At 44.3% G+C, this 20984-nt stretch overlaps 1 protein-coding gene across 3 annotated transcripts in view; it reads right to left on the reverse strand.

The window, feature by feature from the left end:
• ANO4 (anoctamin 4) overlaps positions 1-20984 on the reverse strand; it is a 167258-nt gene that overhangs the window by 49629 nt on the left and 96645 nt on the right. For all 3 annotated transcript variants that reach the window (XM_078601491.1, XM_078601493.1, XM_078601492.1), the window contains 6 exons: positions 19494-19658; positions 17921-18021; positions 14423-14467; positions 9337-9468; positions 4651-4757; positions 2136-2191 (listed from right to left, as the gene is read on the reverse strand). In XM_078601491.1, the coding sequence (XP_078457617.1) occupies positions 2136-2191; positions 4651-4757; positions 9337-9468; positions 14423-14467; positions 17921-18021; positions 19494-19658 (606 nt within the window). The remainder of the gene's footprint in view (positions 1-2135; positions 2192-4650; positions 4758-9336; positions 9469-14422; positions 14468-17920; positions 18022-19493; positions 19659-20984) is intronic.

Genomic DNA, 20984 nt, shown 5'->3' on the forward strand with positions numbered 1-20984 from the left:
TGTCTTCTACTACATTGACATTAGCTGCCTCGCCCATGCTGCTGACACACTTGGACTACGCCACTCGCCGCTCAGCACTAGCTCCACTCATTCTGACACTTGGGCTACGCCCATTTTAAACCTTTATATACAGTTGCATTTAAAGGCTTAATCCCCTTTTTCTCTCCGCCTGATGACGACCGCTTGTGTTGCGATAGAAACGTCGTGAGTTTTTTTTAATCTATGTGACTTTACCGAAAGAACCAAAGAATATACATCTCCGTGAATTGAATTTACACTTGCGCATGCACCACAGGCTTATAATGATATATTGTTGGTGCTTTCGGGGGTGCTTGACCTTCTGCTCACACTCATTAAGTGCCTTAATGATGGTGGGCAGGCCTGAGTAAAGCAGCATGCCAGGGAGTCGGAGCCATTTCCTGTTCACCTTGGGGTGCGACAGTGATGTCCTCTGGCCCGTACATCTTCTTAGACCACGTAGTTCATGACGTTTTCCATGGCTATGCCAGAGGAATTTCTATATGGCACAGATGCAATGGGAGGCTGATCGATGCCTAGGTCTGTTAAGGGATGGCTCCCTATTGATCAACCATGTTATGTATGCTGATGATCTAGTAATTGTTTGCTCACTCTGAGGAGTTTGACACCCTGCTGCAGAACCTGGAGTGGGCTACTAAGGGACGGGGCCTTGCCATCAGTTACACAAAATCAAAGCGCCTGCCGGAGTATTTTATGTACTCAAACACTCCACCCCCTCCACTCCCCATGAGTGGGTGGGGCAGTTTTGGCGAGAGTGGAGAATTTTTCATATCTGGGAAATATGCTTATGACCGGCTCCAGTTTCGAAGCAGAGGTCTCACTCCAAATCAGTCAAGTGGCATTACCTTTTCATCAGCTGCGTAATTCTGAATGGTAACAACCTGCCCTATCGCTCGATATGAAGCTTCAGGTCGTCTCGGCCACAGTTATGCTTGTGATATGTGTACTCCTTTGAAGGAACATCTCCGCCGTTTTGAAAAATCTATGCTTGCCTGCCCACGATCCATGCTGGGCTTAACCAGACTGATGTGTGTGTTCTATATTCAGAAAATGTGATGTCATTTGCGAGAGTAGGCCATTGTGTGCCTGCCTCAGGGTCAATAAATTGCAAATTCGAAAATTACACCGCAAATTTCTCAATTTGGGATTATGCACAGCAGCAATCATCGCCTCCTTCTGGCAAACTAATTCCCCAGGTCACTCTTGCGAATGCTACTATCCTGGCCTCACGTAAGTTCTCACATGGTTAAACAAAATAAATATGTACTTGAAACTTGACCCCTTTTTTAATGATCAACTTGTACACAATATGGAAGAGTAGGCCAACGTACCCTCTAAAGAGTCTCTCCAGAGCCCCCTCTAGTGGAGGAGGCTCTGGAGGAAGGGCTCCTGCCAGCAGTGGCGTTAGGAAACAATTGCAGGGTTGAACCCGTTGTTACCCATGCGAGGATATGGTGTAAAGTATAGTAGTAGGTTTTTACCCTTTAAACTGGTACAAAACTGACACCTTTATACAAGGCATCATGTTTGCAATAACCGCAACACAAGCAGTCAAAATGCAAACAAAAAGAAACAACTCTGATAATGGTGTTGATATGCACTGTCCTTGAAGTTGATTGGTCCACACCCGAGACAGCTTTCTTTAGAGCCTAGTCCCCATTGGTGTTGGACCAGATGACACCAGAAGGTGTACAACTCAAACACAGTGCAATATCAGAGTATTGAGAGCTCGGGGTAAGCATTTACACTATGAGACCTCTTTTACCAGTGGCAAAATATAGTAGTAGGTTTTTACCCTTTTAAACTGGTACAAAACTGACACCTTTATACAAGGCATCATGTTTGCAATCACCACAACACAAGCAGTCAAAATGCAAACAAAAAGAAACAACTCTGATAATGGTAATGATATGCCCTGTCCTTGAAGTTGATTGGTCCACACCCGAGACAGCTATGGTGTAAAGTTAAGCACACTAAAGAAGTGTGCATTCACACACGTGGAGTGGAGGGGGGGGGGAAACAGTTGCATGTGAAAAGCTAAATATGTACACGCATCATTGGTGGTGACAGAATATTGTCAAGTCAAATGTGTTTACCTCATGGAGGGGGAAGGCAGCCTCGTAGGTTCCATTGTTAAGCATTCGGTTCAGCCCTGTAGGTCAGAATCAGATTCTCTGTGTAAACCGGAGGAACCTGACGAAGCTACGAGAGTCTTTTTCACAGATGTCCAGTCGGGGCGGGTCAGCAAGTTACATCACAAAAAAACATACAATAAAGGATAATAGAATAAGAAAGAGGCAGTTTAAGCAGGTTACTAATAAATAATAAATACAGCATGAATTGACAAATTGCATGAGTGTATACATTCCAAATGCAAGCTTGGACAAGGCAGCAAAATAACAACAACAACAATAATCCAAGACCACACCAAGACAATGCCAGTACCCTCGATTACATTGCACCTTAAAAGTGAACGATCGATACATGGCTAAGGTTCGTGGTTTCAAATCACAGTTGCAAATTTGGCTGCATCTGGCACTCGACGACAAACAAGAGTTTACATAAGCAGCAGCAGCAGCAAACAACCGAGACTCCAGCAGGCAAAACGAACCACCAGGGGCCACTGCAGACTGTGCACAGAGATGTCGACAATGGCTCTCCGATATTGATTTTAGGTTCCCCCACATTGTTGTTGTTTGGCACGAGTTCGCAGCAAGCGGAGCGGAACGTCGGACACCGTGCCCAACGATACACGGACAACAACTTAAAAATCCATTGCAGAGAGAGAAAGCTATACGGCACAAACTTGTATAGGTGCAATAGTTGAGATGTGAGAGCGATCACAACACATTGGCCGTGGATGGCACGGCTGACAGAGTTTAACGACGTACAGGCACTCATTAAATGGCCCGTAATGGCACACCTGGTTATGCTGCTCCACCCAAAGTGTGATTCCACATCAATCCACTGTATGCACGTGCTGTTGATTTTAAATGCCTGACCGAATAGTTTCTATTGCCCTGGATAAGCACCAATAACTCCGGCATGGAAAAAGATTACGGCGTATTTTTCAAACACAGACTTCGAAATGAAATAAAATGATTTGTTTTCAATTTCCATCCTTGTATTGCATACACGAGCAGTGCCGCTTTGCGTAAATAGTAAGAATGGTACTGCATTCTGTAAAAATATTTTCAATTTCGATTTAAAGCTTTCGTGACTGGAGGGATTCATCTTCTTGGTTCTTTCGGTAAAGTCACGGAGAAGGAAAATAATAAAATAATAAAAATAAAACATAATAAAAAAATTCTCACAACGTTTCGGCCACAACGCGAGCAGCCATCCTCAGGTGAAGAACAGGTCTGTCGGAAAGACAGCGTCTGAATGCTTTCTTTCCGACAGGCCTGTCGTGAGAATTATTTTATTATGTTTTATTTTTATTATTTCATTATTTCCCTTCTACGTGACTTTGCCGAAAGAACCAAGAAGATGAATATTTTCAATGTTAATTTTGAAATGTGGACAGAGTGGGCCAAGGTCGATCTTAAAATAATTAGCCATGGTCAATTTGTTTCTGGATGACGGTCTCCCCCAAGCCGTCATTATTTCTCAGTCGTGCGATACAACAATCCATCTGGCTCCTGCACATGGATCTGATGCCATCGGTCCATCTCTGCAGTGAGCTTTCTCGTGGAGTGCATTGCCTCCTTTGGCTGACACTCCGCTGTTGGCCTCAGCCACTGGCCGTCATCCTTTCTTGTGACGCATCGTATTAACTTTTCTTCACAGTGAAGAAAAGTGAACACGATGTCTCTATTACGGAGCATGTGGGGAGCGGTAGTGTAGCAGGTTAACATGTTGCGCTACTAACCCGGTGGGCCGAGTTCGATTCCCGCTCACGGCCAACACCAGTGACGGTTATCTGAAACAGTCCCTGGGCCTCCCCTAGGTCGACTCAGCCTCAAATTAGTACCTGGTGCGGTGTGTAAACATCGCTGCTGGGGAGACAAAGGCGGCCGGGCGTGGTGTTGGCCACTCACCCACCCCACTCGTGTGCCGTGCTGGCCTTCATAAATGTTCACTAACAGCACTTGCCCCACCAGTCTATTAAGGCTATACGGGGGATTGTTGTCGGTTTTTATAAATGTACACGCGTATATTATCACAACTGCCTGTTTCTCTTTCTGTCTCTCAGTATAATTCAAAGTGCACCTAACCATGAGTCATATGTATGTTGGACTCCTTTCACACCGTACGTAGCCAACCGTGCTAATCGGAGGTGCGGGGGAAGGACAACACACTAAACACAAAAAGCAGTTCTACAGAAATTAGTTTGTCAATCCAGATGATTTCAAAGTGCATAGCTCCAGTGGCTTCCTAATATTGGGAGAAAGAGCATTCCAGAAGGCCGCAGAAGAGCATCTGAAAGCGCGCGATGCTGTGACCGTCTTTGCTCGATGGCTCGCCAAAAGCCATATCCATTGTCAATGTGCATGTTTTTTTTAATCAAAAGTTACATTGGACAATGATTTTCCAAAATGTAATAAACATTTGTTCGTGACAGATGCCCCGATTTGCCCGCGGCTTGTGAGCGTGCCAAGGCCCTCTTACCTATTTTACATTTGCCCTCTTCATACTTGGTTCTCTGAAGCACGTGGTGAACGATGCGGCTTCGCTGTGCGTTGCTGAAAAACGTGCCCTTGTCATGGATGATGAAGCTGTGAGAGAGAGAAACAATAGATGAAACAAGAGTTGCCCCTCAGCGGTACAAAATGGAGGATGTATGGGATAAAAAATATATCACATAACCGCAAGAAGAGGTAAGAACTACATGTAAATGCATGTTGTTGGCTGGTGTGACACTGCACAACTGACATATAGCGTGACTTTTAATGTCCTGGCAAGGTTTACAGATTTCCCATGACAGCTGTCTCAAAATGAGGGCAATCCTGGTAAAACCAGAACAGGTGGTAAACCAATCAACCAGGCAGCCCTGTATATAGGCCAGGTAGCTAACATCTCGCGATGGCGGTTTTTCCCCTCCACATTTAGAAACGTGCGTTTCGACTATTTGGCTGCTGCATATATTTCCACGCGATAAGCCACTTCGTTGGGCTACCATTTGTAGCCAGGTCGTTTGTGAATAAGAGCCATATAGCTCAGCGGGCATTGCCGAGTAAAACGAAAGTACAGTAGAGCAGAGTAGATATGGCAGTGCCGCTGTTGCCTTTTTCCCTCTCTTTGTTATCGCAATCTTTCACAGGCGCACGCCTTGCACCACCAACACTCATTCGCGAAGGACTTAGACTGCCCTCGTCTGGCAGTAACGTTCAAGCTGCCGAAATGACTCAAGTTGATAAACGACGGGGAAAGATTAGCGTGGCCATCATTGTTGGGGTTACCGAGGGAGGGAAATGTTTTTTTTTCTCTCGAATTGCTGACATTAGGAGAAGGAGACGGCCTAAGAAGGGTCCTTGTTTGAGTGCCGACTTTCTATCAAAATGTTGATATTTAAATTTAGGAGGGATAGTTAGTGGAGTGGCGACATGGCTGAGCGTCAACGCAGCCTTGTCACCGTCCCAGAGGCCCGTGTCATTGCCCCAGGGGGATTGCAGTTCGATCTCTGAGGCAGCCATAGTTAATACTGCGGGGTGTGTTAATCGAAACCACGTGCGGTCTGCTTCACCGTTGCCGTTAAAAGATCCCGTCGCGCTGCTCAAAAAGAGCAGGCCACGCGCGCCAGTGGCACGATCCAAATTTGTCAAATTTGAAAGATTACTTGCAAATTACTTAACTGGGTAAAACCACATAGCAACTACCCCCCCCCCCCCCCGTACTGGCAGACAATACCGGTGTGTGAAACATGGCACCTTCCTGATATAGCCTTGCGCCGCAAGAATGGCCCAAAAAAAAAGTACGAATTATATGATGCATTTCTTATATGATGCCTTTCGGATTGTGGGCTCGGCTATTGTTTTTTTTTTACTTTGTATTATTCCACAAGAGGGCCGGGACAGAACGCGAGCAATGCCAATGGAGTGGTGGTGGCCACAGAAATTCTGCCAACCAAAAAAGAAGCCCCAAACACAGAGCTCATGGGTTGGTAGAAAGCGGGAAAATGGGGAGGGGGGGGGAGACGTGGATTTTTGTTTGTTATAATTTCTTATGGGGAAGGGAAGGTAAAGAATAAGGGACAAAGTGATGGGTAAGCTCGGATATTTTTGACATCCGCATTTTATGTTTGCGAGCCATGTTTTCTTTCCTCTGCCCAATCAAACTCTGCACCCCTCCCTCCCTCCCGCCCACCACTCCTCCACTCATCAGAATTAACATTTGAAAACTGCTGCTGTAAAGGTGAAAGCGGACGTAATCAGCGAAACGCGAATTATTTGTTCACCTCCAATACAATGTCACGTATCCGACTCGCTGGAGACTTTGGCATAGGCATACAGATGAAGAGGTCAGATATGTGAGGGACTATCAAAAGTATCTGTTACAGTTCATAGAAATAGGTTCCTGGACAAAAAAATAAAGTGCAAACTGCTATAAACTTTAAACAGTAAATGCTCTCCTCTGCTTTGGAAGGGATACATGCGAGATTAAGAACACATTACCGCACGGGAGAAAGGTCTGAGTTATTGACATCAATAGTAAAATTATCAGACATCGTGCTGCTCACAGCGGACGTTGCAGCTGTCGCGATTTTCACCTGAAGACGGGCGCTTGTGTTGCGTTCGAAACGTCGTATTTCTACCTACGTGACTTTACCGAAAGAACCAAAGAGTAGAGTAAAATTATCGTTACGCCGTGCACAGATACTGCGCTGGGATCGAGTGTTTTGCAGTATATTCACGAGGGAGGAAATGCGACGGTCGGATAAGCGACACCGCATTCTCAGTGTGTCATTGCGCTTATAACCTGGCAACCAAAAAGTAGTACACGGCACCAGCAACACCACGGGTCCGCAAATAAAAAAACCCTTCCCAGATGCAATGTGTGTTTTGAGAGGGCATTGACCTGAACTTGTGTGCTCACGTTGACATTGAAGAATAGTCCAACGAGTGATCACTGTCATTCCTCGCCACTAGGGGTCCCACCAAACGGTGTATCTGATGTGAAAAGCAGTGCGCTAACTTGCGATGTGGGTGGAGGTGGGAGGGGTGGTGGATGTCGTTATTCCCGCTTTCCCAACAACCAAAGGTCGTGTGGCAAGACGGTGCCAACGGGTTTGCGCGTGAAAACGGGCAGCCCTGCAATTGCAAGGTCGTGTCAACTGCTGACGGCAGCGTCTCCACTAGGGGGAGGCCCCAAACAGCACCTCGAGAGTGGCATTTTGAGCCGACTCTTCCACGCTGACCCAGACGTCTTAGCAGTGGTGCGGAGTACCCAAGAATGTAATACCCATCACACGTGACTTGCCGATTGGATTATCTGTCTCGGACCCATTTTTACTGCTGGCTCGACAGAAGTGGGTTCAGAGGCGTTACGAAACTGGGCCCTCCATTTTTTTCCAACTGCCGCACCGGAAGATCGAACACCAGCTACCTCAACTCAATGCAAGTTCGGTGTGTACTAACAATTAGACGATGGCAGTACCCTAGCCCGCCATAACACCTTTCTTTTATTACAAATTAATACATTATTACCTAAAAAAAAAACATTACAAATTTGAATAACTGGAAAGATCCCCTTGACTCGTTAATCCATTATTTCCACCTTTCAGCGCAGATAATTATAGAGGCAGTAAGGTACAGACTGTTATTTTGAAAAGGAATAATTTTCCACTGGAAATGGATAAATGTTTACACGGGGGATTTTATTTATCAGGCAACAAGGGGTTGATATTACAGATTCACACGGTCTATTTTAGTTTCTGAGTCAAGAGACCAAAACCAATATATGCCCTGGTCTCTGGAATACAAGTGGGCAGGTGATAATTTTATTCCCATTGCCTTAATTTGTTATAGCTTAAAATTACTTCCAAATATGATTCATCTTGATTACACCATAACCAAACTGCAATGCCTGCATATTAAATGCAACGTAAAAATAGAGACATTAAATTGACAATTGCAGTTTATTATAATTAGTGTTAAATTAACATTTCTGCAATTATTGAAATTAATGCATCTGCTGCTCAGTAATGGAGGATCAAAATAAAAGGAGATGTGGCTGAGTGGTCAGCACACTATGCTCTGAATCCAATAACCTATGCTCGATTCCCAGCCACAGATATCCTTGCTGGCAAGTGATTTCTTATCCATCAGCTCTGAAGAGAACATCTGACAAATATGGTATTCTAAATCATGCGGGGGGTAGCGGTTGCGCAGTGTTTAACAGGCAAAGCTATGAATCCGGTGACCTGAGTTTGAGTCCATGGCTAACATCAGTAGTGAGTGATATCTGAACCGGTCCTGGGCCCTCCCTTAACCAACCTGTACTGACTAACCAGCTTGGTGAAGCTTGGCAAACGGCCCACATGACCAACTTGGTGTGGGAGAGACCTTGACAAAGATTGAAAATGGTGCTGTAATTTATTCAATTAAAGAGTCAATTAATTATTGATGGTCAACTAATTTTAAAAGATAATTGTGAAATATGTCCTCGGTGTGGTGATTTTAAGCATGGATGTAAAGCATTAAAGGACAAACCTTTCTACCCAAACTTTACCAGAAGCCCAATAACAAACAAAAAAACCATAGAGACGCAAAAAAAGTGCTTTGCTGCCTGGTATACAGCTCAAGTGAGAAAGCTGTTAAGGTAGATCAACTCACGCAAACCTGACAAAAGCGACTGCTCTACTAAATCAATGTAAAACACAATCGAAAACGGGCAAGTGATGAACCTCATGTTCACGTTTTCAACTTGTCCAGTTTTCCCCAGGATTGTTGAGGCGCTTGTCCTGTGAAATGTGCAGGTCTTCCCGGGACATTGCGAGTCCTGGTTTTACCAGTTCATATTAATACACCTATCACTCAAAGAGCATGCATTTACATGCAGATCTCTCCTCTTCCAGGAGTGTCATATATTATTCTCTTTCCCATGATATGCACTGGTTTCTGTTAAACTAAACTTTTTATTTTATTTTACCAGGTATGGCTATTTTTCAGAAGCTAGCTGGCCAGAAAAGATAGCTCAACGAAGTGACTCATCATGTCGAAATGTATCACAGCCAAATACTCCAAACGCACGTTTCTTTTTGTACCTCTCAAGTCGAAACCCCATACAAATCTGAAATCCGGCACAGAGCGAGGCTTGCACGCAACAGCAGCAGTTGCAGCAGTTGCAGCGACTTACTGGTGGATTCGCTGCCGGCTGAACGGGGCCGTGTAGTTGTCGTTTTCCTCCAGGTCTGGCAGCAAATCCTTATCCAGCTGCATAGGGTTCCTGGGCAACCACCTGCGAAGCTTCTGCAGGTTCCTGTTCACTCTGTTGACGGAGGGGGCACATGAGGAAAGGGCCACGGGGAGAGTGGAATGAGTGCGTCCGATGCAGCTGCTTCAGTTGTACACAGCCTGCAGTAGCAGCAGCAGTATTGCCAGGGTTTTTTAAACATTTATTTTGGAAGCAATGAACGGCAGCGGCTTCTATGGGCGTCGCATGTGCAGGCAGCCTACGGCAGCCACATGGAAGTCCACAGAGGCAGGCCGGCGAGGAACTTAATGGCGCACAAATGTATACAAATGTTCTTCTCGTCAGTACAAAGTACCCCGGTATAATGGCCATCATTTTTGCATAATGGCCACAATGTGCTCAGCGTGGCTGGTATTCCACTGAACACCCCTACATATAAGCCACATGGCCAGTTAATGCAGTACAGGGCCCTGCACGTTGTCATTCACTCAAATGTCTTAGGAGGGCATTGTTTATGGCTAGGTAGGCTGTGTTCACTGTAGCCTGTTTGCTTTGTGGTGCAATCCCACGTTTGTTTATGTGCATCTGCCACAGGGCACCTTTTCCTCTGCTCTAATTTCCATTCCACTCCTCTCTTCTCTCGCTTTATAAATTGTAAATTTGAACCAATTGCTGCTGGTCTGGTTTAGCAGTTGAATATGTGTTCTTTAATGCCCTCTATTAAAAGTTTATTAATCCAGAATTGGTGGCTTCAGATCTCTGCTGTAGAGCACCACTATTCTTAGTTTGCTCCGATAGGTACTACATCAGTGTTTTATATTATCTGAAGCCATGCGTGCATCCGCATAAATGCATACGTAGATTGTGAGTTACAGGGTCTAAATAAAGGTAAAAGTACAGCCCTGTCTTAGCTTGCTCACGACAATGCTAGCAGAAATTGTCTCCTATAGATCGTGCTCCAGAAAGCCCTTCTAGAGAGTCTAGTTATGCCTCTCAGGAAATCAGCGTTTTCATACGAACAAAACTTAAGCTCAGTGCTCATGAGCCTCCCTTACACTGCATCACCGAGCAAATTACACCATGTTGTGAGAGGTTATTTTACATGAAAAGCAGTGACGAGTCTACAAAGAGCATTCCTCTGCATTCACCTAGGCTAAATTGCGTGTCGAATGGATTGTGTGTACTGCTGTTTGTGAAATGAATGTATCTGTGTGCAAGCTGGGCTTAAAGGTGAACAATATTGTGAGAATTGGCTGCGGGCGGCATAACATAAATATATGTCATAGGTTACCCGGCTGACAAAGGTGAAGTCACCAGGCGGAATAGAGAGCCGCATTAATCTGCACTTCTTCAATATGCTCTTGCGCCACACTAGGCAAAGGCGAGCGAAGTAATTCACTCTTTGTATTCCCTGAGCACTCTCTGAGCTTCACCTCTCGACTGCATTAAACAAGTCCCCACATGCTCGGGCTCCAGCGTCTACCAAATCGGGATTCGCGGGGGCGCACATTTTAATGGGGATTCATATGGGGGGCTCTTCCAGGTGAAAAATATCACCCGCGAAAACAGGCACCATGGCTTCCCAGTTTTCCTGGTGGGAAAATGAAGTGTGATTATTCTCTCAATTGAAAGGATAGTTATTGTGGCAGACTGGTAATATCGCTGGTTAAGTCAACAATTAGGCAGATAAATGCGCTCCAAGAGCAATTTAGTGAGGGGAATTGCAGCGCAGAAACACGCTGTGGAACGGCATTATTATAATTGTATTTATTTATTTAACGTTGGTGCAGAATTCCACCATCTACTGCGTCCTGCACATTTTCTAAAAGTCTCAGCAGAACAGGTATGCAGTGCTTTCCGTATTAACAACAGCCTGAACTTTAAAAAAATAATGTGCATGGCAGAAAATGGGGTGTAACTTTGAGTGACAAACAAATAACAATACTGACACCTCGGTGCATTAAGTCTTCATGGTTCACTTTTAACCTAAGTGCAATGTGCAATATATCAACAAAGGCCAGTGGGCATGGCTTCCAAAGTTTGGCAATCAGTTTGTTGAAAGGTACTTTTTGTTTTCTCCTTGTGTGTTGTATTTTTTGCTTTGTGACGTATATGTGTGTATGTTGAACTTCTTCTTGGTTCTTTCGGTAAAGTCACGTAGAAGGGAAATAATAAAATAATAAAAATAAAACATAATAAAATAATTCTCACGACGTTTTGGCCACAACGCAAGCAGCCGTCCTCAGGTGGAGAACAGGTCTGTCGGGGAGACAGCGTCATCTGAGGACGGCTGCTTGCGTTGTGGCCGAAACGTCGTGAGAATTATTTTATTATGTTTTATTTTTATTATTTTATTATTTCCCTTCTACGTGACTTTACCGAAAGAACCAAGAAGATGAATCCCTGCAGTCACGAAAGCTTTAAATCGAAATATGTTGAACTTCTTTCACAACGTACGTAGCCAACCGTGTGAATCGGAGGTGTGGGGGAAAGGGGAAGAAACTAAACACAAAAATCACTTCTAAAGAAATTCGTTTTCAATCTAGATTTAAAGGTGACCAAACTTTACTCCAGTGGCAATTGCATTTACAGTTAGAGAGGAGGGGTGGCGGTCAACAGCACACAGTGCCGCGAACCTGAAGCCCTGAGTTCAATTCCCTGTGGATAACATCGGTGGGAAGTGATATTTTAAATTCTCTTGGGTGCAATCCTTCACTAAAATGCACTGACCAGCACGGTGAAGTATGGTCAAACAACTCCCACGACCGAAATTGTGTAGGGAGGGCCTTCATCCAGCAGTGGATTGACAAAAGCGATATATCATTCAATTATGTATAGAGTGAAAGGAAGTGGTAGCACAGTGGTCAGCGAGCCCAAGCGCTCTACGTACCCGGAGACCTGGGTTCGATTCCCTGTGACTAGCATCAGTGGTGTGTGGTAGCTGAACCAATCCTGGTCCTCTTCCCCACACACCTCTATCACCAAACGGGCGTTGACCGGCGTGGCGAAGTATGGTCAAACATTTCGATTTAAAGCTTTCGTGACTGCAGGGATTCATCTTCTTGGTTCTTTCGGTAAAGTCACGTAGAAGGGAAGTAATAAAATAATAATAATAAAACATAATAAAATAATATAATAATATAAAATAATATTATATTTTATTATGTTTTATTTTTATTATTTTATTACTTCCCTTCTACGTGACTTTACCGAAAGAACCAAGAAGATATGGTCAAACACTTCCCACGACCGTTCATGGCGTGGAGAGGCCTTCATCCAACGATGAACTGACAAGAGGGCTTCAAGTTGTATTTCTATTACGCATACGTTAGGTGGCTCGTGCGTGTACATTTGCCTCTCTGTGTCATCATCTGAATGCCTTGTTCAAAGCGCGACCTATGCAGATGCCTGCATCGTGCATTTGCACGACGACTCCGTAATTCCACATTCTTCATGCGCTAACTCGGTAGCTGCCAGCCCATAAACCGCATGGGCACAGCTGGCTGTGAAGGTCGTCCCTGATAACGTTTGAGAGTGAGAGCTGTGTGTGTGTGTGCGCGGCTTGCAATTATGCAAAGTGCCACTCAAGAGCGAAGCGATGGAATGCATTCTGAGGGTATTAAGCCCCCACTCTCATGCACTGACATCAGTATAATGAACAGAGTTCACCTTCATTGCTGAAATGTCATTGTCATGCCACCTTTACCAGTAATGGAACAGACTTATTTACGCTTTCGCTTGCAGAATTTACACTTGCACAACCGTTGTCCCCTATGTCTCAACTGTTGCAAAATCACAATGTCTAACAAAAAAAGACACGTGTCTGCATACGTGCAAAGGTAAAGGTGCATCCCTGCAACGTTTTACTCATTCTACTGCTGGCAGAAGGTCCCCCACTTTGGGAATCCATAGAGAGCCCCTTCAGAGGGTATTTGGCCTCCTCTTCCATGCGACCTGCCGACTAACTGTTGTATACCCATTTATACTGCTGGGAGGGGGGGGGGGGGATGGAGGTGGGGGGGATTGCATAAACGTTCCCATTGCTTAATACGCCGCACCCGGAGATTGAACAGGCGACCTCTGGATTGTAAGTCCAGTGTGCCAACCATTACATCACACCACGGCAGGAGCCATCGCTGCATGCCGTGTAAGTGTATTCATTTATCAGTGGTCAACACTGGCCCACTCACAAGGTTACCACTCTGGGTATAACTGCCAGATAAGCAATTCAAGGGAATGTAATCACTCTCTACTCCGATCTCCTTGGTATCACCCTCACCTTGGAAGCAGAAGATGAGATCAATTCGTGCAAAGACACGTGATTATTTTGTTGATGTTTTACCGTCGCAAACTAACCCCAGTCGATGGCCGAGTATGCAAGATAATTACGGTCATCTATTTCAAAATCTTCCAATATTTATAAACAGCTGTCTGATGTGGGGTCCGGATGTGCTCTTGTGTTGTTCGGCGGAATGACTGACGTTTCGCTCGCAGCACATGGAGCGAAATATCAGAGCTGAATCGGTTCACGAAGAAGATCGAACCACCATACGAAGAACACGCGAGGTACAATCCGAAAACACAGCGGGGAGCTCGACAACCTACATACATACATAGATGTTGAACTTTGGTAAATTACCTGAAGGAAAAATTGTCGTGGGCAAGTGGCAGGAATTGAACTTTCAATCCAAGCCGAGTGGCATGCAAACGGACCACCATCCTATGCAGTATGGACGTATCGACTCATTGATCATCATCTTTTTCCATGCCCTAGATGAACTATGTACAATTATATTAGTTCCACTACATGTTATGTTTATACCAGGCTAGATTATATCGATGAATGCCGCTACGAATTATAAATTAATGATAAGAATTGATAAGGGTGAAAACTAATCAATTTGTGAATTGGACCGCGGTGTCCAATTGGATTGCGACGTGAGTGAGTCTTTACTTCCCTGCTACGGCAGACACTCTGAACATAGCAAGTCACAAGCAGGTAAATAACCACCACACATTCAGCACACACCTGTGTATAAACTTGACCTTTTTCTTTTGGCCATCCGTTTTTCGCCTGTAAAATGAAAAACACAATCATCAAAGAGGTATTATATTCAAGCTTTTAATAAGAAAATTAGGACATTTGCCATCTTGTATTCACGATGATGAACATCCGAAGGACAACCACTGCTTATTTCCCCATCAAGTGGTGCTTATTTTATCGACTGCAGGAGGATGATGGGCTGAGCTTTGACTTCTGATGAAATACCCATCCATTGGTTGGGACATAACTCAATTGGCAGGACATGATGTCAACCTTTGGTCGATGAGAGGTTGTTCTTTCTCTGCTGCTGTTCCTCTTGTGGTCTATAATTTCTTTCCTGTCAGCTGCCTCTACTGCGGAGAACCTTTCACTGTCCAAGTCCAGACTCAGAACATCTGTTCTCTTCTGAAATATTACTGTCTCTGTGAAGTGGCTTCATATGCACTTCTTCCATAATGTCATCTGCATTCTTTCTCTGGTCTGTAGGATTACATTTCTTATTCTCTGCTAGAATTAAAAGATCGCTCATCAAACTCTCTATGTGGACAAGTTTTCTGTATTTGTACAACACAGTGAGATGCAGCCACATTTAGATGCTCGATACATCTAAATTGTATTGTAGTTCACAACAGTTTAAAACCCATCCAGGGTAAACTTAACTGTTGTGATTAATCACTTGATGGAAAGTCAATAGTGCTAGGCCTGTAGAGTCTGGGCTCTGCCATATAAATATGGAATCCCACCATTGCTTCAGGACCACAAACAGATATGAAAGCTACCCTTGTCTTAGTTAAGTATGGGGACCCTACATTTTTTAGTTGTTCCAAAAATGCAACAATTTCCTCGGTGCAAGAACAACAGTGCTGCGTGTATTAGCAAGCAGTATCGGTGAAAGAAACTGGGAATCATTCCATATTGTTTCTCTGCGTAACAATGAGCTTTTACATAAAACATTTTCTGTCGTGTGCTTCCCACTGCTGTAAAAATGAATCAACTTCAGTCATGAATCATGACTGCTCCCATTTATTTTGGAACTGTTACGCACGGTAGCTCCTGGGCTTTACACATCCGACGTGGTAAATCACCTGAAATTGTTCACCAGACTAGAGCTCAAGAGAGCCACACACACATTTAAATTTAGACCGGAGCCGTGACGCAATTTTTTTTCCCCACAAAAATCCATATTTATAAGTTGTAATGCACGAACGCAATATTGCATTGCATTTGTAACACACCCAAAGTTTGCCTACATTATGGTGTTTCTCATTTCGATGTCAAATGTTGATAAACCTAGACGTGTTTGAATCACCTTTGTTTCATAAGACTGTTACATAAGCCAAGGAAAGCAAGGGGAAATGTCTTCCAAAATTATCCAAACACAGTCATAATGAGGGCGTATCCTTAAGCATCAAAACTACCTGGGAGGTTTTGCGATAACTAAAACTGGTTTACTGAGGATTAAGTAGAATACACGAGCAAGTTCTGCTGCTCAGTTAAAATGTAATGCCATGGCGATTGTCACATGAGTCAATGAGCAAAAGCAGCAAGGTTATCAAACGTAATAAAAGTTACGTCACTCCCTATATCATCTCTGGCCTCTCTGGACCACCCGGGACACATGCTTAAAGGTAAGAAGGTGCACTTTAAAAGAATGAGATCCATTCTTGAACAAGCCAAATAACCCTTTCCCATTCCGATGACGTACGTGTACGTCATCAGACTGTGCCACACCCCTCCCTCTATACTATGCAGGAGGGCGTGGCACAGTTTGGCACCACCTATCATAAAGAGCGGTCGTGGTTCTCTGCGGCGAGTATAATGTCTTTTGTTTTTTAAAAAGAGCTATGCCTCTCGAAATAAAATTAATGCCAACCGCTCGCATCTTCAGACATTCAGCGGTAAACGGGACCCATCCCCTAATTTGCAGACACGTCTCGGAATGGAAAGGGTTAGAGCCGCCTCATGTCCAAGACCTTCAACCCCAGTGTCACCAGGATGCACACCTTGTTAATTCTGGCGTGGTATCCCTCTCCAGCCAACACGTGCAGCTCCGACGCCTTCCACATGTTTGCCACTCATGCCTTTTTCCTCCCCTCCTCTACCCCACCCTTTGCGTGTTTCATCTTGGAAAATCCTAACTCAACCCAATAAAATCCCAACAATGATCTCTTATAAATAAAGATATTCACGACCGCAAGTGTATTGCCCGAAATGTGCCATGCATAAAAAATGTGAATAAAGAAAATCTTTTTTTAAAAGTTGCCACACAAGGGATCCCCATAATGGGTATAAGTTGTTAATGATGGATTGCCGTGCCAATGTTGCCACGAATAATTATGTCGGTGCCTGTTACACATTCCCAGAAGATGGCACGACAGCGGGCGGTCACTCAGAATTGCCGCTCTAAAGTTTGGCACAACATGGTAAATACCTGAGCGCTGGGATACAAATTCATACCGTTTGCCTGTGCACTTTTGTGTCGCCAAAACTCATGCACACGACTTCAAAGTCGGCATAAGGTGTGACTGGAAAACCAATGTCGACATTTGTAGTGATAACAACACCGTCTAGAGGAGGTGTTGTCATTTAATGCACGTCTGCTGTTTTTAGTGCTTGAAGACAAATAACTGGGGGGAAAAAACTCTGAGAATTTAATTTGAAGAGTTATTCCAGCTTGGGTCAAGGATAACTTGTTTTCAATAAGAGAAATATTGTGCAACAGTTAAATAATTATTCAGAAAATTTGTACCTTAGATACTGTTATTTATTATTTATTTTAGACATGCGCTAATCCGATAAGATGACTGTTGCATGTATGCAGTCTTGGATTTAAGCTCAGGACCTGCAAGGCCTTGGCTGAGGTCAAGGCCGGGTGCCTCAAGATCAAGATGAGGCCAAGGCCAGAAGCATTTTAGGTCGAGGCCAGTGTCAAGGGCAGCCCAATCGAATTCCATAAGTTGGTGTCTCTAAGCCAAGTCCTCAGATTGAGGCCACAACACCAAGGAAAGGCCAAGGATGAGGCCTAAGGATCGGTCTCAAAGAACCAAAACGGCATGCATGGAATGCTTTTGGCCATGATGTGCTTTAATCTTTGGATCTTGTCATGTTACCCGATGTGTTGTTGCTGTTGTTGTTTTCATTTGTACTGACTACTGTAATGTTTTTTCTGTTTATGCTGCAACTCCCAAAAATGTAATGTTAAGTAAAAAATGCCATTGGTAAAAATGCCTTTATGACAAAATGACTGAGCTGAACATTAACGCGGAGCCTAGAGAAGGGTAAAAAAAATGTAATCATAATTAAGATCGAACCCAGAGATTTGAGTTTGGATTGCCAGTGCTGAATACAAAATAATAACGGCAGCAAGTGAACCAAGCAATTCAATTAGTTCAAGCAACTAAATTGGGCCGCATGCACTGGATGAGTCGAAACGTGGTTCATGCGCTTTCTTAATGGGGCGCTGTGCACTTCTCTCTGCTTTACCTGAACGGCATGCGGATGCACATCTCTTCGGCGTGCTTGCACAAGACCTCCCACGGAGCGTGAATCTTCACAAACACGGTCTCGCTGTTCGTCACTGAAGGCTGCCGGAAGACAGGGATAGAAACCAGGCAGGCATTTCAGATGGAGCCGATTGCAGGAGAACTCATTTGTGATCCTGGCGTTTGCAGTAGTTCACAGTAACCAAAGCTTAACACATCCGTCAATAACATTTCCCTTAAAAGATAACACTGCCCTATTGTAATACGCAATGTGTTTCTTGCTATCAATACGAGTCGCTGCACACAACGTTGCCTACAATTATAAAGTTTCCTCTCGAGGGCAGTGTTATTGATGAATGTGTTGAGTTTTTGTTATTTGTGATTATAAGCAAGCATACCTTGTAGTTCTAATTTAAATTAAAAACCCTCAGAACTGGCGAAAAATGATGACTGCCTTCAGACTAATGTAAAGCCCAGAGCAACAACAAAAATTACTGTCCTGACTGAAAAACACAACCCACCTTGAAGACAATGGTGCTGAACAGCTCTATCATTTGCATTGCTTGCTCGTTACTATCGATTAGTATTGGGGAATTGCATGCAAATGTGCCGTACTTCTCAGCTCCTGCAGCTATGACCCCTGCCCTCACGGATCGTGGCCCACACGGCGTCGAGGGCATCCGTCATCCAGCAGTGGATTGACAAGGGTGCTGCATGCGTTCATTGTTGTTGCATCACATGGGCGAGTAATGGCATCTTTGTATTTTGCACGCACGCTACCAGCGTGTGATAGCAAAGTAAATTAAAATAACAAAAAAATATGTTTTATTTGACCAGGTAAGGCCCACTGAGCTATCTAGGTGTTTTATTCATAGGTGACCTAGCCACAATTGATAACTCAATGAAGTGGCTTATCACGTGGACATGTAAAGCAACCAAACACTCTGGCTGCACGTTGATCCTAAGTGTGGAGGGAACAACCGGAGGACCTGGAGAAAAACCCACGTTACGACGGGGATAGAGAACATGCAAACTCCAAATAAACCAGTATTGGGTTGGGGTCGAACCCAAGAAACTACCTGTATAACAGGCGAGGTAGTTAACAGCAGTGTGACATTCTAGATTTGAAGCTTTCGTGACTGCAAAGATTTGTATTCTTAGGTTTTTTCGGTAAAGTCACGTAGGTAAAAAATTAAAATTAATAAAAGTAATATAAAAATAAAATAAAAAATCACGACGTTTCGGAGGCAACACAAGCTTCCGTCTTCAGGTGAAACCGTCACAGCACGATAGCTGTATCAAGTAACAGAAATTCCAAGAAAACAGTTCTTGTATATATACTGGTTGAGGGTGGGAGGAGCCAAGGCAGGCCCCTGGATATTATTATTGAGGTTCGGTGCGGCTGAAGCACGCTGTTAGGAATGAGCCTTTGTTGTGTAGACTGTTTGAAATGAGTTGTTAAGGTGTGGCTGATGTAAAGGTGCGTGTAAATGGGACTGAGCCTTTTTGCAGTGTGACAACTCATCATCTTAGAACACCTCCTGCATGCCCCCCCACCCCAACACCACCCCCACCTCTCTCTCCACTTGCAGCCCTTCCCCGCGTAGATTCTTCTCAAAGAAGTGCCGTCGCTCGGGGTGTGGGCTGCACATGCGATGCACCAGCAGGTAATCCACGCGCCGCTTGCCGTCCCGGAAGAACAGCCCCGAGCCTGGCACACCCAGACGGCTGTTCCGAAACTAGTAGACGGGAAATCAGCCAAAACCGTCGGGCAGGGTTCATTCAATCGGGTTAGCTAAACCATCAGCACGATGTGCTCGCATTTAAGACGACGACGACGGCAACGATACCAATGCGCGCGTATAGACAAGGCACACGGGCAACGGTGCAGATACATGGATGTTGTGCATTACACTGAGCGCAGATATGCGTTGTGGGGCCACGTAAATTAGCCTCGGTAAAGCGTACCACAGCATGTATTTCCCTGTGCATACATGCCGATCCAAAATGCTATACGTAGTTCCATACACTTGTGCCTATAACAAATAGTTACACACTTAGTGCGTGAGGCATCTATGACTGACGATAGAGCCACTGATAAAATAACCAAAGGTGCAGTTGAAGTTGAATATAAGCACACCCCTTTGGGAGAAATGTCAGGTGTGCTTATATCAGAAGTGGTGCGTTTCAGTCAGAAGTTACCCAAACCCTTTCACCCACGGGTGTAATCTAAGCACGTATCGGTTACATTAGAACTGTTATTGTTAATATACGTTATGCTTGTATCCAGATGCTGTGTTATTCATGTACATTTTAGTTATTCCGATATTGTGTGTTGTTTTTGTCACGTATCCCACGACAATAAAAAGTACACAAGTTAGTGAGGCTATTAACAGTAGACTATATGTGTGGTGATACACATTGTTCCCAAATAATTTGCAATTGAGCAAAATGTGCAATCTCACATTAAATGATGGATTATTTAAACTTGCGTGCTTGTGAGATTGAGAGGCAAAGGTGCAGCCCTGCAATTGCTTGCTCACACTCAGGGGCGGTTTCTTCATTAGGGCGATTGGGCGACGCACCACCAATGTCATTCAACCACAGAGTCACGCTAGCCGTCACTGTCAGCCTCTGGATATAGTCCAATCAGCGTCATGTCACGTTCTGTGGAGTACCGCCTCTTTTTGGGCGATTTCACTCCGGCTGAGAATCGCCCCGAGTGGCCCCATAGACTTACATTCAAAGATGTTTTTTTTCGAACGGGGGCGCTGCAATGCATTCTCTATGGCTTCCGGGAGGGCATGCACTAACGTGCTAACGTCATCATACGTAAGCACGTTTCATCCAACAATATAATTTATCGCCACCTAGTGGAATCTTTAATAAAATAAACTTGAGTGGTTTGTTTTAATAGTGAGTATATAAACAAACAAGATGTATTGTAAGAGTCACTTTATTTTTCATTAATATTAAAGAAGTGAAGTTGCCTTTACATGCTTAAGCTGTTAATTTATTCATTGCATGGGTGGACCTTATCAATCATCCAGACATTTGCCCCCCCT

This window comes from Lampetra planeri, chromosome 16, assembly GCF_965212315.1.
Source record: "Lampetra planeri chromosome 16, kcLamPlan1.2.h2, whole genome shotgun sequence".
Classification (NCBI taxonomy): Eukaryota; Metazoa; Chordata; class Hyperoartia; order Petromyzontiformes; family Petromyzontidae; genus Lampetra; species Lampetra planeri.